Here is a 17,267-nt window from a genome sequence, read left to right on the forward strand (position 1 = left end):
GATTATCGGGTAAGTATATTCAAAAATTTATTTTACTAATGAAAATAACATATTTCAATGGAATGTGCTTCTTATACTTAAAGGGTTAAAGGTTACTCATGATTGACAGAGGTAAGGAACAGGCCAATGCCCTAGAGATTAACCATGTACAGTACTGTATAGATCTGATCAGCTCCCAAGCCCCCTCTCCATCAGGCTAGGGCCAGGAAATGCCAAGCAATGGCTGTTGATGACTCGTAGGTAGATCTAAGGCTCCCCCAAACCCCCAGTTGCTAGCTAATAAGGATGATGAGGTCCCAGACGCTACTAGAAACTTTTGAGCTTAAACGGGTCTCGAATTCCCTTCCAACAGAATGCCAGCGAGGAACATTTCCATTTTCCATTTGGCTTTCGTGCAAAACAGTGAAGCCATTCACACGAAGATTCTTCAAAAACTGCGAAAAAAGCACCCACAAAAAATTAACCGAACTGTAGCAAACAGCTGCGTTTGAAAGAATGCGAGGCAGGAACGTATAGGGGCACTCGAAGGTGTTAGGATGTGTAACGGCCCCTTATTTATCCTTCCCCTTAGTGGATTAGACTGGGTAAGGTCTGTTTGGGGTGCAGATACAGTATCTATGGTTATCTTAGGATACGTCCCTGATTATACACGATATCTCCGGATAGTTGTTTCCGGGGGTTGGAACCCCGTGATACCAGACGGTAATTCTCTTGTAATATCAGGCGCTGAAATATTATACTGTAGAAGTTGCTGGAGGGAACTTCCATCAGGACGACATGGCTATCTCACCCAAAAATAGATTTTTCCTCCGTCAAAATCCCTTTTATATTTCGTCGACCATCTATTTAAAACAGTGGTTCCCAACCTGGGGGAAATTTCCCCCTTAGGGGAAATTTGAAGCTTCCAGGGGAGAAATAATTACACTACCTACTAACTAAAACAAGCGAAAAATGTCCATAGTACGTGCGGCAATTTGTTGTTAGCCATTCAATTGTGATATGATCATATCAGTTCTCACAGACATGATATTCAAGGGGAGAATTGGAGTGTCATGCCCATTTCTGAGGCAGGCGAGTGGGCTTGAGGGCTGGGCGGGGCATCAAGGGGGAAATATGGATGGTTGAACTGGGTGCAGGGGGGAAATGACAGAAAAAAGGTTGGGAACCACTGATTTAAAAAGCATACACTAGCGGTAATAATAAAATGCAGAATTTGTGTAGACCTTAATTTAATGGCCAAAAATAAACAATTTAAAATAACAATAGTATTAAAAATGTTCTTCTTTAACAGCTTAAATGTACTTTTTACATATCTTTATATAACAAATAGGTTACAAAGGATCATTCTCGGATATTTTATGGATTGAGGCATCTCCATTTTGAAGAATATCCTCGTTATAATAATCATTCACTTCGGGAATATACAGTAGTCAACATTTTCCTGTTCCTCTTCCTCTCTGAGGAAGGGGCCATATTGGAAGAACTCTAGTGTGTTTTCTTTTCAACGGTGATGATTTTATTAAACACTCAACATCCATTTTCAAAATATTTAAAGTATCACATCTTTCAAGTAGTTCTAATGAAAGCCTGAAATCCTACAAAGTTTCATAAGTTGGACGGCATCTTTATTGTGACAAACTGTTAAGGTGTTTCTAGTGTGGTCAATGCATTTTCCGGTATAACATGGAAACACTTGCCAAGAGCTTTTGTTGATCAACGCTTCACCTCAATATTTACACAAGATTTAAAAAATTAAAAAATAGTTTAGGTATTAGTTACTTGAATATGGCGAAGATTTAAAGCGCGACGTGAAATGTCATCGATATTTTGAGTGTCATGTATTTTCAGCGATTATTTCGAAGTTAATTCAAAAGAAGAATAGTACAATTTATATTCGTCTTTAAAACGTAAGGAGGGTTAGATGTAGGGTGACTGGTGAAGTGTGGATACGAAAGGTAATTGGCCTGGTATTACCATCACTTATCATGAAACCCTTTTCTCTTATCACAGAATACAGTAGAAGTGTTTTACTTCAGCATACATATAGCATGTACTGTAATCTTAAATGGAAAAGTTTCGCGTATACTTTTACTGTATATACATATCTTAAATACATAATGTCTTTCCTTCAATATGCTGTATGTGAACAAGCTATCATACAGCCGTAAAACCGTAAAAAAATATTCAAACAACGTATATCTCTTTGATCTACACAGCATCGTCCTCAACAAATGCTTTGTTATCCGCAGCCATTGCTCGTGGTGGTTTGTCCTCAATTTCTTCCACTATGTTCTCATCTTCTTCATTGTCCTTTGGTATTTTGTTGTACCATCTTATGAGAATAACAAATATAACTGTGTTGGCTGCCATGAGACCTGCATAAAGAAAGGCTTCCTGAGATGCTCGGTGCTGGAATGCACCCGTGGCCGAACTCAGGCTCGTCAGGCCGGCGAATAACCACAGGCCAACGGTGATTGTGAAGAGGTTGGCAGCCTGAAGGACGGACTTCATAGCCGTTGGAGCTTCTGAGTAAGCAAAGTCCATTCCTGATACCGAGAAGAGAATTTCACCGATGGTCAGCAGCAAATACTGAGGGAGGAGCCACAACATGTGAACGGAAGCGGGTTTCGTAACGGCAAACACAAACAGGGTTGCATCAGTCAAAACGACGTCGTAGACGCCATCCTGGTATATCGGAGAATCCCCTACCTCGACTTCTCCCATGAAGACCTTGTAGTCCTGAGGACTGACGGGCTGAAATTGAGTCATGCCATCTTTCACATGGAACTCTTGGCTTAGGGTTTCATACTTTAATGTAATGTTTTCAACGTCTGGATTTGTTGCCAATACGCGCACCTGAAGAAAAAACAGAAATTATAGTCATTTTTTTGGGGGGAAAATATAGTTTATAGGATATAAATTGCAAGATAAATTTATCAAAAGACTCACAGTTAAAATATAGATATTGATACAGTACCGTATGGATACATAAGGTATTTATCTAGAAAATAGTACATACATGTGGCCTGATAGGTAACGTTTCTACCTGGTGTTTACCAGATGGGGGTTCGAGTCCCGCTCAGACTCGTTAGTGCCATTAGTGTCTGCAACCTTACCATCCTTGTGAGCTAAGGTTGGGGAGTTTGGGGGAGCATATAGGTCTATCTGCTGAGTCATCAGCAGCCACTGCCTGGCCCTCCCTGGTCCTAGCTTGGGTGGAGAGGAGGTTTGAGCGCTGATCATATAATATATGGTCAGTCTCTAGGGCATTGTCCTGCTTGTTATGGCAATGTCACTGTCCCTTGCCTCTGCCATTCATGAGCAATCTTTAAACCAGTGTTGGTAAGGTTTTGGTGCAATATTTTAGTATAATATCTTGTTTTGATTCTTTTGATGTAATTTTTTCATCTACTTTGTAGTTTAATTTTGAATGATTTATTATGTAATTTATTGCAAATAAGTTCTATAGAGCTAGTTGGAGTATAACATGTCATCAATGTAAGATTATTTGTTCATTTACTGTTCAACATCATCCCTTGCTATGATTCTGAGGAACCTATAGTCCATTTCTTTTAGCGAGTCATATATGCACCGACTCGCAACGGTGCCCTTTTAGCTCGGAAAAGTTTCCTGGTCGCTGATTGGTTAGAATTATCTTGTCCAACCAATCAGCGACCAGGAAACTTTTCCGAGCTAAAAGGGCACCGCTGCGAGTCGGTGCAAGTATGACTCGCTAAAAGAAATGGACTATAACTCCTTTCTGCAGTGCGAGTTGCAATAGCGCTGGTCGCTGTAAGCGCACGATCTCTACAGAAAGTGTTCAACTTGCAAACTTAGGTTTCAAGAAGCTGTTTCTAAGTTAAATTTTGTTAAATTTGAGCCTTATGTAGGCCTTACCTGACTCCCATGCCTACGATTCTCGGCTGCAAAAGTCAACAAGTATTCCTATTTCATATTACAATTGTTGTCTTGCATAGTGCATTAAATTATTTAATACTGTACTGATTAATTATAGTATTTCGTTATCTGAGATTATTATTATTATTATTATTATTATTATTATTATTACAGTATTATTAAATGCTAAGCTACAACCCTAGTTGGAAAAGCAGGATGCTATATTATTATTATTATTATTATTTTTATTATTATTATTATTACTATTATTATTATTATTACTATCATTATTATTATTAAATGCTTAGCTACAACCCTAGTTGGAAAAGCAGGATGCTCTAAGCCCAGGGGCCCTAACGGAAAATAGCCTAGCGAGGAAAGGAAACAAGGAAAAATAGAATATTTTAAGAATAGTAAGAACATTAAAATAAATATTTCCTATATAAACTATAAAAACTTTAACGAAACAAGAGGAAGAGAAACTAGATAGCACAGTGTGCCCGAGTGTACCCTCAAGCAAGAGAACTCTAACCCAAGACAGTGGAAGACCATGGTACAGAGGCTATGGCACTACCCAAGACTAGAGAACAATGGTTTGTATCTCTATACCTTCTGTATTTTATACCCTCTGTATTCTATACCATCTGTATTTTATACCCTCTGTATTCTATACCTTCTGTATTTTATATCTTCTGTATTTTATACCTTCTGTATTCTATACCTTCTGTATTCTACACCTTCTGTATTGTATATCTTGTGTATTCTATATCTTCTGTATTTTATATCTTGTGTATTCTATACCTTCTGTATTCTATAACTTCTGTATTTTACACCTTCTGTATTTTAAACCTTCTGTATTCTATACCTTTTGTATTTTATATCTTCTGTATTCTATACCTTCTGTATTATATACCTTCTGTACTCTATACCTTCTGTACTCTATACCTTCTGTATTCTATACCTTCTGTATTCTATACTTTCTGTATTTTATACCTTCTGTATTCTATACCTTCTGTATTTTATATCTTCTGTATTCTATACCTTCTGTACTCTATACCTTCTGTATTCTATACCTTCTGTATTTTATACCCTCTGTAATTTATACCTTCTGTATTCTATACCTTCTGTATTTTGTACCTTCTGTATTCTATACCTTCTGTATTCTATACCTTCTGTATTCTATAACTTCTGTATTTTACACCTTCTGTATTCTATATCTTCTGTATTTTGTACCTTCTGTATTCTATACCTTCTGTATTTTATACCTTCTGTATTCTATATCTTCTGTATTCTATTCCTTCTGTATTGTATACCTTCTGTATTCTATACCTTCTGTATTTTACACCTTCTGTATTCTATACCTTCTGTATTCTACACCTTCTGTATTTTGTACCTACTGTATTCTATACCTTCTGTATTCTATATCTTCTGTATTTTATACCTTCTGTATTCTATACCTTCTGTATTTTATATCTTCTGTATTCTATACCTTCTGTATTCTATACCTTCTATATTCTATACCTTCTGTATTCTATACCTTCTGTATTTTATACCTTCTGTATTCTATTCCTTCTGTATTTTATACCTTCTGTATTCTATATCTTTTGTATTTTATACTTTCTGGATTCTATACCTTCTGTATTCTATACCTTCTGTATTTTATACCTTTGTATTCTATACCTTCTGTATTTTATATCTTCTGTATTCTATTCCTTCTGTATTTTATACCTTCTGTATTCTATATCTTTTGTATTTTATACTTTCTGGATTCTATACCTTCTGCATTCTATACCTTCTGTATTCTATAACTTCTTTATTCTATACCTTCTATATTTTACACCTGTATTCTATACCGACTGTATTCTATACCTTCATTGGTATCATGGCTGAAGTTTCTGAATTCTTGAAAATTGTATTTATACCAATCTCATGGTGTTAGCTAATGAGAAATAGCAGGTCACAGTATCAAGGAAAACTAATTTCATTATTAATTCGAAAATTTTTTCAGTTAATTGATTATATATGAGGGCTAGTTTAAGTACTCAATGCTCTATCTTGAATAATGTAAAGCCAATCTGACAAATGGGTAATTTACTTTAAGAAACAAAACTCTCCTAGTTTTTTTCTGTGCTACAAAGATTTCCCTATAGGTTTAAACGCTGCCCAGGAATGGCAGAGGCAAGGGGCAGTGACACTGCCTAGAGACTGACCATATATACATATGATAAGGGACCAAGCCCCCTCTCTACCCAAGCTAGAACTAGGAAGGGCCAGGCAATGGCTGCTGATGACTCGCTGGTACACCTATAGGCTCTCCCAAACCCCCCATCCTTAGCTCACAAGGATGGTGAGGTTGCAGACACTACAAAAAAACTAACAAGTTTAAGGAGGACTCAAACCCCAGTCAGGCAGATTGCCAAGTAGGGACAATTCCAATAGGAAATTTATCTTGTCGGTTTTTAGTTTATCCAGCCCAGAATATATTTAGTTCAAAAATCTATTTTTGGGTGAGATGGCCATGTCCTCCTGATGGAAGGTTCCTTCAGTAGCTTCCTTTGGATATATATGACTACCATGGTAGTCATATATATCCAAAGGAAGCTACTGAAGGAACCTTCCATCAGGACGACATGGCTCGAGCCCAAAAATTACCTGTATAGCAAGAAATTCCACTTTTTCTCACACTTTACTGACCTTCGCTTCAGCGTCTTCACTCTTGATGTATTCTAGGGTTGGTGGCAATGACTTGGCTCCAATCGGTGTCAACAGCAGCGTTGTTTCGTGTCCCCCTAAGATCACCACCGTTACAGAAGTCATATCTGGAGTGTTGCACGCTGTTGGAACGTTGGCTTTGACTTCCTGAGCGTGGGTGATTAAGAAATCAGGAACAGCCACCTGTCCTCCTGTTTCCAAGATACCATCGAAGTCAAGCAGTTTGATATGGGCTTCACACGGAAGGGCATTGTAGATGTGGACGCGAGCATGGTCTGGTAGGATGAGAGTCTGCTCGACCTGTATATTGAGGATTGCATAAGCAACGAAGGAGGCGACGGAGAAACACATGCCCACGATCATCCTAGACGTTACGGTTGTCATGAATCCGACGCGGTCAAAGAAAGGGTAAATGAGTAGATTAAACAGAGGAATTAGTATCAGAATAAGTAAAGGATTGATTGAGGATGACATTTCGGGCGGGATGCGGTCATTACCAACACGGCTGTCAAGCCGCTTTGCCTGGAAGATCATGCCGGTTGAAGTTTGGTAAAACAAGGCCCAGAAGAGTGGATAAGTGCAAAACAGGAGGAGGACACGGGAAGTGATTTTCACATCCTTGATTAATTTGCTATCAAACTTCTCCTGGGAGCGATCAAGCCAGTGTTCTACTGGCTTGCGGTCCTCTTTGTCCCAGGATTTACGGATGGCGTGGCACACGCATTTGATGGCGTCGATCAACATTGTGTCTGGAGGAGCCTCGGTATATCTAGATCGACCTGCAAATCAGTGAACTTTGTTAAAACTTCTAGTCAGAGTTAAGATGCTGATCATCCCAGTGGGCCTTTGAATATCCTATACTCTAGTCATGATAGAATTGATGATATATTAAGTTTAGAGGATAGAAAAATTAGAATTTATAAACTATATCTTATTTTTGTTATTATTAAGCAGAGTACTGTATACTTAACATGGAATGAATCAAAGAAAAATACTCACCAGCTGCAAATATTGCCGTAGAGCAAACCATTAAGCAGACAAGGATGATGAACGGCAGAAAATAGCAGTCATCTCCGAAACACTGCACCGAATCTCTGATCTTTGCAGTCATGAATTGACCGAGGAAAGCACCCGCATTGATCATCCAGTAGAAGGCGTAGAAATATCTGCAATATTAAAGATGATAATTATAGTAATCATCAGTAGATGTGATGTTATGATTGGGAAATTAGATTCATACAGTGGGGGAGGGGGGGGGGGGGCAAGCCAGCCTCAACTTGGTGCCGGTCCCAAGCCCGGGTAAATGGGGAGGGTTGGCGGCAGGAAAGGCATCCGGCCATGAAAAATTTGCCAAAACGAATATGGACAGTGAATATTATCAGAATAGAATTAATGTTAGATGGAGAAAGCTGGTCAGAAACATCAACCCCACATAGAAGGAGGAAAAGATGCAGACAAAGAAGAAGATGCATCAGATGGTATTGATCTAAAGGGAATTGAAATTAGATAAGAAATAATATATGGGGTTTACACTATAAAACAAAACGCAAAAAGGATAAATTTCATACTGCGTGTCTCAAGTAACGGGAATGGGGCAAGTTTACTTAAATAGAAATTAAGTGACAATAAGATAACTTTATCAACAAGGTTAGTGACCCTCTGCTCCTTACATCAGACACCAAATTGTTAGTGAACCTCTGCCACTTACATCAGACACCAAATTGTTAGTGACCCTCTGCCACTTACATCAGACACCAAATTGTTAGTGACTCTCTGCCACTTACATCAGACACCAAATTGTTAGTGACCCTCTGCCACTTACATCAGACACCAAATTGTTAGTGACCCTCTGCCACTAAATTGTTAGTGAGCCTATGCCAATTACATCAGACACCAAATTGTTAGTGACCCTCTGCCCCTTACATCAGACACCAAATTGTTAGTGAGCCTCTGCCACTTACATCAGACACCAAATTGTTAGTGAGCCTCTGCCACTTACATCAGACACCAAATTGTTAGTGACCCTCTGCCACTTACATCAGACACCAAATTGTTAGTGAGCCTCTGCCACTTACATCAGACACCAAATGTTTATTGCAAGCTCCAATGGATGCATTTTATCTGGAATCTGCTATTCCCATAACTAGAGTACATTAACAGTGAAAACTGAACAATTTATTTTAATTACCTCCACCAACAAAGTTGGAAGGAGGATATGTTTTAATCCCTGTTTGTGTGAGTTTGTGAACAGCTTCCTGGCCACAATTTTAATGGTAGCGTAATGAAACATGCAAGGATTAACTGTTATGTAAAAAGCTGGAAATGATTAAATTTTGGAAGGTCAAAGGCAAGGTCATGTCAAGCAAAATGTCCAATTCACACAATCAGCCATAAGTTTGGACATCGTTGTCACAGAGACTTCAAATGTGGTTCATATTTGAGTGTATGACAATCCACGCCAATTAATGCACGTTAAGGTCAAGGTCAAGGTTGAGCAAAAGTTAGAGAAATAAGCTGCCGCGACAGAGGTCTGCGCTCTACTAAGTGACCCTCTATATTTTTTTTTTTTAATGAGGCGTATTTGCACTCTCGCAGCGGTGCCCTTTTAGCTCGGAAAAAGTTTCCTGCTACCTGATTGGTTAGAATTATCCTTTCCAATCAATCAGGGAGCAGGAAACGTTTCCGAGCTAAAAGGGCACCCCTGCGAGTCGGTGCAAATCTGCCACGCTAAAAATTAACTATAGTTTATCAATTGTCTCACCTCTTCTGCTCTTCTCTCTGCTCTGGTACTTTGAACTGGTCAGCACCCAGGGAGGAATAGACTGCCTTCATCAGCCCCGCGCAGATACCAAGTACCAGGAGGCCGCTGATACCTGTGAACTTGGCAGCCGTGACGGTGGTCATTATCGGAGTAACGGAGGAGAGTATGAAGATGGCGGCACCCACGGTGTAACCGCAGCACATTAGGAACACCGTTCTTACCTGAGAAGGAAAACTACATTCAATTTTGTTTTTAATGAGGCGCATTTGCATCGACTCGCAGTGGTGCCCTTTTAGCTCGGAAAAGTTTCCTGATCGCTGATGGGGTGGACAAGATAATTCTAACCAATCAGCAAGCAGGAAACTTTTCCGAGCTAAAAGGGCACCACTGCGAGTTGGCACAAATCTGCCTCTCTAAAAAGAATTGACTATGGACACTTTTCATTTTATGCATTTTTAAAGGGAATATTGGGAAAATTATCAATTTTTTCATCATCATCATAATCTCCTTCTTTTAGGCATTTTTAAAGGGAATATTGGGAAAATTATAATTTTTTTCATCATCATCATCATCATCATCATCTCCTCCCACACCTATTGACGCAAAAAGTCTCAGTTAGATTTCGCCAGTCGTCTCTATCTTGAGCTTTTAAATCTATATTTCTCCAATCATCATCATCTACGTCACGCTTCATAACCCTCAGCCATGTAGGCCTGGGTCTTCCCACTCTTCTAGTGTCTTGTGGAGCCCAGTTAAAAGTTTTGTGCACTAATCTCTCTTGGGGAGAGCGAAGAGCATGCCCAAACTATCTCCCCATACCCCTCACTATGATCTCATCCACATATGGCACTCAAGTAATCTCTTATAGTTTCATTTCTAGTCCCGCCATTTAACTCTCAATATTCTTCAGAGGGCTTTGTTCTCAAATTTCTAGAATCTGATGGATATTGTTTCATTGTCATACCAGGACTCATGTCCATACAGTAACACTGATCAATCTAATCAATTTTTAATTGAAAACAATTCTATATTCTGTTGACCCTAGCAGTTAGAAAGAAACTTGCCACATTCTGAGGTCTATATTAGTTTATTGTAAATTTAATAGTTGTTTCATATATCATAGATTAGTATAATTGCTTTATTTAGGAAAGGTAAAAATTATTAAAAAGGAAGATTGAATATTGAACTCTTATTGTCTCAGTAAAAGTTGATAATTAGCTAGTAGAATATAATAATTAATTAATTATCAAAGCAAAATAAAAATCACATAAATTGTCTAAACAAGGGATTTTGATGTAGGAAAAATATTTTTGTGTGAGAGACCCATGTCGTCCTGATGGAAGTTCCCTTCGGCTGCTTCCTACTGTATAATATTTCTGCGAGTGATATTACAAGAGAATTACCGTCAGGGTAACACGGGGTTCCAACCCCCGGAAACGACAATCCGTAGATATCGTGTATAATCAGGGACGTATCCTAAGATGACCATAGATATCTGCACCCCCAATAGACTTTACCCAGTCTAATCCTCTAAGGGGAAGGATGAATAAGGAGCCGTTACACATCCTATCACCTTCGAGTGCCCCTATACGTTCGTGCTTCTCATTCCTTCGATCGCAGCTGGTGGCTACAGCGCGGTTGGTTTTTGTTGGCGCCTTTTTCACAGTTTTTGAAGAATTATCGCGTTCAATCGCTTCCTCTTCTTATAAATTGTCCAAACAATCTGATTATAAAAATCCCAGATTTTGATAATCGTTCAATTTTCTATTAAGTGTTTGAATCGTTGCTTTAGATGAATCGGTTGAACTTCAGGAGTTCTAACTTGCAACAAATATTTTCATGAACAGGTTGATATGATTTTCCCTTCATAGTTTATATATATGACATATCTATTTTAAAGTTATGACTGATTTTAATGTTCTATGTTATTCATTCATAACTTATACAGTAGTTTATTTGTTATTCTCTTATTTCCTTTCCTCACTGAACTGCTTTCCTTGTTGGAGCCCCTGTGCTTGTAGAATTTTATATTTCCACATAGGGTTGTAGCTTGGCTATTATTAGAAATAATAATGACTAGTGGACCCGTGTAAATTACACGAAATGATATTTTCAATACTAATTATCTTGTTCCTAACCTATACATGTTTGAATAAAATGTCCCGAGATTAATTTTATAATCTACGGTATGGAAATTGATAGCACTCAATTTTTTGTCTAATATTTAAAAAAAGAGTCTGGTACTAAAGACAAAATTGGGAAAACTGTATAAGATTTGGTTAAGTAATCAAAGTCTAATGTGAATTTGTAAGAGTATACCATGAAATTATTTCCGTTTTCTTTAAAGCGTTATTCTCTTATTTCCTTTCCTCAATGAACTGCTTGCCTTGTTGGAGCCCCTGGGCTTGTAGCCTTTTATATATCCACCTATAGTTAATTCTTTTTAGTGAGGCAGATTTGCACCGACTCACAGTGGTGCCCTATTAGCTCGGAAAAGTTTCCTGCTATCTGATTGGTTAGAATTATCTTGTCCAACCAATCAGCGATCAGGAAACTTTTCCGTGCTAAAAGGACACCCCCTTGAGTCGGTGTAAACCTGCCCCAGTAAAAGGAATTGACTGTAGGGTTGTAGCTTGGCTATTATCAGAAATAATAATGATAATAATTCTTGTGATAAGATATAATCATTTTTTGAGGCTTCATGAAATTGTATTAATCATTTGAATCTGCCTAATTATTTACAAGGATATGATATATTTACTGTATCTGATTCTAAATTTATTAACTGCCTGTTTGGAGTGCAGATATCTATGGTTATCTACGTATACATCCCTGATTATACACGATATCTACGGATAGTCGTTCCGGGGGTTAGAACCCTCTGATACCTGACGGGAATTCCCTTGTAATATCACTCACAGAAATATTAGGCCGGGAGCGCACTAGCGACTCTGTGGCGCCACAAAGCCACGCTACGCCTGTGGCGGGGATGAGCGACAGAGAGCCACAGTCGCTCGCCACAGTCGCTAGTTTGCGCGGCAAAACTTGAAAACAATGGAAACCTATGGGAGACCACATCCCCGCCACACGATGCCGTGGCTTTGTGGCGCCACAGAGTCGCTAGTGAGCTCCGGGCCTTATACAGTAGGAAGCTGCCCGAAGGAACTTCCATCAGGACGACATGGCTATCTCACCCAATAATAGATTTTTCCCACGTCAAAATCCGTTAACTATTTTACAGCAATATTACATCAATTTCATAAATCATCATCATCATCATCATTTCAGCCTTCAAAAGTCCTTTGTTGGATGTAGGCCTTCCCCAGGTTCCTCCACAGATTTCTATCGCAAGCTATTCTGTGCCACTGTTGCTTATGTTGGTCTAAGTCATCTCGCCAGCGGGTTTTTTGTCTTCCTCGGTTTCTTGTGTATCCTCGGGGTGTCCAGAAGGTTGTTCGTGATGTCCATCGGTTGTCTGTCATCCTGGCAATGTGCCCCGCCCAGTTCCATTTGAGCTTGCTAATGGTTTCAAGGATATCCATTACTTTAGTTTTTTGACGTATCCATTTAGCTGTTTAGCTAATTTCATAAATACTGACTATTTATTTTGATGATTTTCCCTATCTTCAGAGGTTGCTATAAGGGATTGACTATTTTCGATTCACTATTGTACAGAAATGTTACTAAATAAGTTTAATCAAATGCAGCATTTGTCAATTTTTGATTGGTTAATTGGTTGAAGTTTGCTGGCATTTTTTAAATGCTTGCAATGTTGCTAGATTGCAAGAAAATAGTATTATTTTACTTTTCCATTTATAAATTGCTGACTGAACTTTTTTTATTCTTTTTGATGATCGTAAAAAATCACATCTGTTAAATTTTTTTTTTAATTTAGTAATATAACCAGTGTAGCAAATATTGGTGATGGTGGGAGACTTTAGGACTTCAGGATCTTAAATCCTATTTCTGAAAGCGGCATATTAATGCATTACAGAAATAACATGCAGAAGTAACAATTGATATATACTTTATATTCCATCTTCTTCACCCAAGGGGTTCACTACTGCACTGTAATTGTTCAGTGGCTACTTTCCTCTTGGTAAGGGTGGAAGAGACTCTTTAGCTATGGTAAGCAGCTCTTCTAGGAGAAGGACACTCCAAAATCAAACCATTGTTCTCTAGTCTTGGGTAGTGCCATAGCCTCTGTATTATGGTCTTCCACTGTCATGGGTTAGAGTTCTATTGCTTGAGGGTACACTCAGGCACACTATTCTATCGAATTTCTTTTCCTCTTGTTTTGTTAAAGTTTTTATAGTTTATATAGGAATTATTTATTTCAATGTTGTTACTGTCCTTGAAATATTTTAGTTTTCCTTGTTTCCTTTCCTCACTGGGCTATTTTCCCTGTTGGGGCCCCTGGGCTTGTAGCGTTTTGCTTTTCCAACTAGGGTTGTAGCTTAGCAATTAATAATAATAATGATAATAATGTTGCTAGATTGCAAGAAAATAGTATTATTTTATATTTCCATTTGTAAATTGCTGACTGAACTTTTTTATTCTTTCTGAAGATTGTAAAGAATCACATCTGTTGTAATATAACCAGTTTAGCAAATATTGGTGATGGTGGGAGACTTTAGGACTTCAGGATATTAAATCCCTTTTCTGAAAGTGGCATATTAATGTATTACAGAAATAACATGCAGAGGTAACAATTGATGTTTACTTTATGTTCCATCTGCTACCAGAAAACCTTTGATTCCAGCTCTGACCAGGCTGTGGAATGGTCTTCCTAATCGGGTAGTTGAATCAGTAGAACTTCAAAAGTTCAAAATTGCATCAAATGCTTTTATGTTGAACAGACTGACATAAGTCTTTTTATAGTTTATATATGACATATCTGTTTTGACGTTGTTACTGTTTGTAGAATGATTTATTGTTAATTTGATCTCATCATTTATTTATTTCCTTGTTTCCTTTCTTCACTGGGCTATTTTTCCCCGTTGGAGCTTTTGGGCGTATAGCATCTTGCTTTTCCAACTAGGGTTGTAGCTTGGCTAATAATAATAATAATAATAATAATGATAATAATAATAATAATAATAATAATAATAATAATAATAATAATAATAATACCAGCAAAACTTAGATTCCATCTACCACCAGCAAAAATTTGACTATATTCTTATACAGAAGTATCAATCGATATATACTCTTTGACCCTATATACAGTACCACCTTGTCGAGGATCCCTTTCATATTAAGTTTACTCACAGACACCAAATTCATATTAATATTACTATATAAAGATAACAAAAACACTTCAAACAATATTCTCTTATGGGCTGTCTAAGAGCCTTTGTCTTACACAATGATAAGGCAATCTGACACACACACACACACACACACACACACACACACACACACACACACACACATTGTCGAGGACATGATATCATAAAATGGAAAATACAGTCACTAAACGACAAAAGTATTCACAGACAGGAGAATCTCACGACACTTAAGCCAGGCTGACACTTGCACGAATTTGTGGCACGCATTGTCACGACTCGGGTCGTGAACTGGCGTGAACTCGTCATGAACTGGCGTGAAGTGTTCGAACAACCGTCGTGACATCGTGGCATGTCGTGACGAGAATTTTGAAATGTTCAAAATTTTCGGGACGATGCGGGAAGTGCGCAAACTATGCGTGAACTCGTCGTGAACTCGTCGTGAACTCGTCATGCCAGTTCGTGTCAATGTGGACAGGTCAGCTGTGATTCTGAGGTAATTTTTTTTTATTCTATCTTCCAGTTCGTGCCACAAAATGTCACGACTTGCCACGACAAATTCGTGGCAAAAAGTCGTGCAAGTGTCAGGGTACCCTTACCTTCCCCAGGTAGGTATCAGCCAGAACCGCACCAGGGATGGGGGCCAGGTAGATAAGGCCCTCCATCACGGCTTTAACAGTGGATGCTGAGGACGAGGTGAAGCCCAGCATCCTCTGCATGTAGAAGACGGCGCCGCCGAAGAGCCCATAGTAGACGAAGCGCTCCAGAAGGTACCCGGCCAAAATGAAGAACGACGACTTCGGGTAGGGAATTTTGGCCTTTCCGCTGTCCTCTGCCATCCTGCAGCGAGTCCTTCGGTCTGGGGGGAAGATAAGGCAAGAGGAAATAAGGTTAGTTATGTTTATTCTGTTTGTTATTTTCCTCTGTAAAAGGTAAGGTAATATTTTTTTAAATGTTAATTGTGTTTTCTGGAAAAGGTTTAAGAAAATATTGGTATTGATCTTTCCTTTTGTTGATGATTGTGTTTTCTGGAAAAGGTTTAAGAAAATATTGGTATTGATCTTTCCTTTCGTTGATGATTGTGTTTTCTGGAAAAGGTTTAAGAAAATATTGGTATCGATCTTTCCTTTCGTTGATGATTGTGTTTTCTGGAAAAGGTTTAAGAAAATATTGGTATCGATCTTTCCTTTCGTTGATGATTGTGTTTTCTGGAAAAGGTTTAAGAAAATATTGGTATTGATCTTTCCTTTCGTTGATGATTGTGTTTTCTGGTAAAGGTTTAAGAAAATATTGGTAATGATCTTTCCTTTCGTTGATGATTGTGTTTTCTGGTAAAGGTTTAAGAAAATATTGGTAATGATCTTTCCTTTCGTTGATGATTGTGTTTTCTGGTAAAGGTTTAAGAAAATATTGGTAATGATCTTTCCTTTCGTTGATGATTGTGTTTTCTGGTAAAGGTTTAAGAAAACATTGGTATTGATCTTTCCTTTCGTTGATGATTGTGTTTTCTGGTAAAGGTTTAAGAAAACATTGGTATTGATCTTTCCTTTTGTTGATGATTGTGTTTTCTGGTAAAGGTTTAAGAAAATATTGGTAATGATCTTTCCTTTTGTTGATGATTGTGTTTTCTGGTAAAGGTTTAAGAAAATATTGGTAATGATCTTTCCTTTCGTTGATGATTGTGTTTTCTGGTAAAGGTTTAAGAAAATATTGGTAATGATCTTTCCTTTCGTTGATGATTGTGTTTTCTGGTAAAGGTTTAAGAAAATATTGGTATTGATCTTTCCTTTTGTTGATGATTGTGTTTTCTGGTAAAGGTTTAAGAAAATATTGGTATTGATCTTTCCTTTCGTTGATGATTGTGTTTTCTGGTAAAGGTTTAAGAAAATATTGGTATTGATCTTTCCTTTTGTTGATGATTGTGTTTTCTGGAAAAGGTTTAAGAAAATATTGGTATTGATCTTTCCTTTTGTTGATGATTGTGTTTTCTGGAAAAGGTTTAAGGAAATATTGGTATTGATCTTTCCTTTTGTTGATGATTGTGTTTTCTTGAAAAGGTTTAAGAAAATATTGGTATTGATCTTTCCTTTTGTTGATGATTGTGTTTCTGATAAAGGTTTAAGGAAATATTGGTATTGATCTTTCCTTTTGTTGATGATTGTGTTTTCTGGTAACGGTTCAAGAAAATATTGGTATTGATCTTTCCTTTTGTCGATGATTGTGTTTTCTGGAAAAGGTTTAAGGAAATATTGGTGTTGATCTTTCCTTTTGTTGATGATTGTGTTTTCGGGAAAAGGTTTAAGAAAATATTGGTATTGATCTTTCCTTTTGTTGATGATTGTGTTTTCTGATAAAGGTTTAAGAAAATATTGGTATTGATCTTTCCTTTTGTCGATGATTGTGTTTTCTGGAAAAGGTTTAAGGAAATATTGGTGTTGATCTTTCCTTTTGTTGATGATTGTGTTTTCGGGAAAAGGTTTAAGAAAATATTGGTATTGATCTTTCCTTTTGTTGATGATTGTGTTTTCTGATAAAGGTTTAAGAAAATATTGGTATTGATCTTTCCTTTTGTTGATGATTGTGTTTTCGGGAAAAGGTTTAAGAAAATA

General features: G+C 37.7%; 1 protein-coding gene across 2 annotated transcripts in view; it reads right to left on the bottom strand.

Moving 5' to 3' along the window:
- Nucleotides 1-1,247: 1,247 nt before the first annotated feature.
- LOC137624940 (peptide transporter family 1-like) overlaps nt 1,248-17,267 on the bottom strand; it is a 47,668-nt gene continuing 31,648 nt past the window's right edge. The window contains exons 2-6 of one of the 2 annotated variants that reach the window (XM_068355882.1): nt 15,258-15,517; nt 9,371-9,591; nt 7,609-7,775; nt 6,592-7,388; nt 1,248-2,856 (exon numbers count right to left, since the gene is read on the bottom strand). In XM_068355882.1, coding sequence (XP_068211983.1) covers nt 2,209-2,856; nt 6,592-7,388; nt 7,609-7,775; nt 9,371-9,591; nt 15,258-15,497 — 2,073 coding nt within the window. In that variant the 5' untranslated portion in view covers nt 15,498-15,517 and the 3' untranslated portion in view covers nt 1,248-2,208. The remainder of the gene's footprint in view (nt 2,857-6,591; nt 7,389-7,608; nt 7,776-9,370; nt 9,592-15,257; nt 15,518-17,267) is intronic. The other variant, XM_068355875.1, reaches the window with a different exon arrangement.

This window comes from Palaemon carinicauda, chromosome 2 (genome assembly GCF_036898095.1).
Source record: "Palaemon carinicauda isolate YSFRI2023 chromosome 2, ASM3689809v2, whole genome shotgun sequence".
Lineage (NCBI taxonomy): Eukaryota > Metazoa > Arthropoda > Malacostraca > Decapoda > Palaemonidae > Palaemon > Palaemon carinicauda.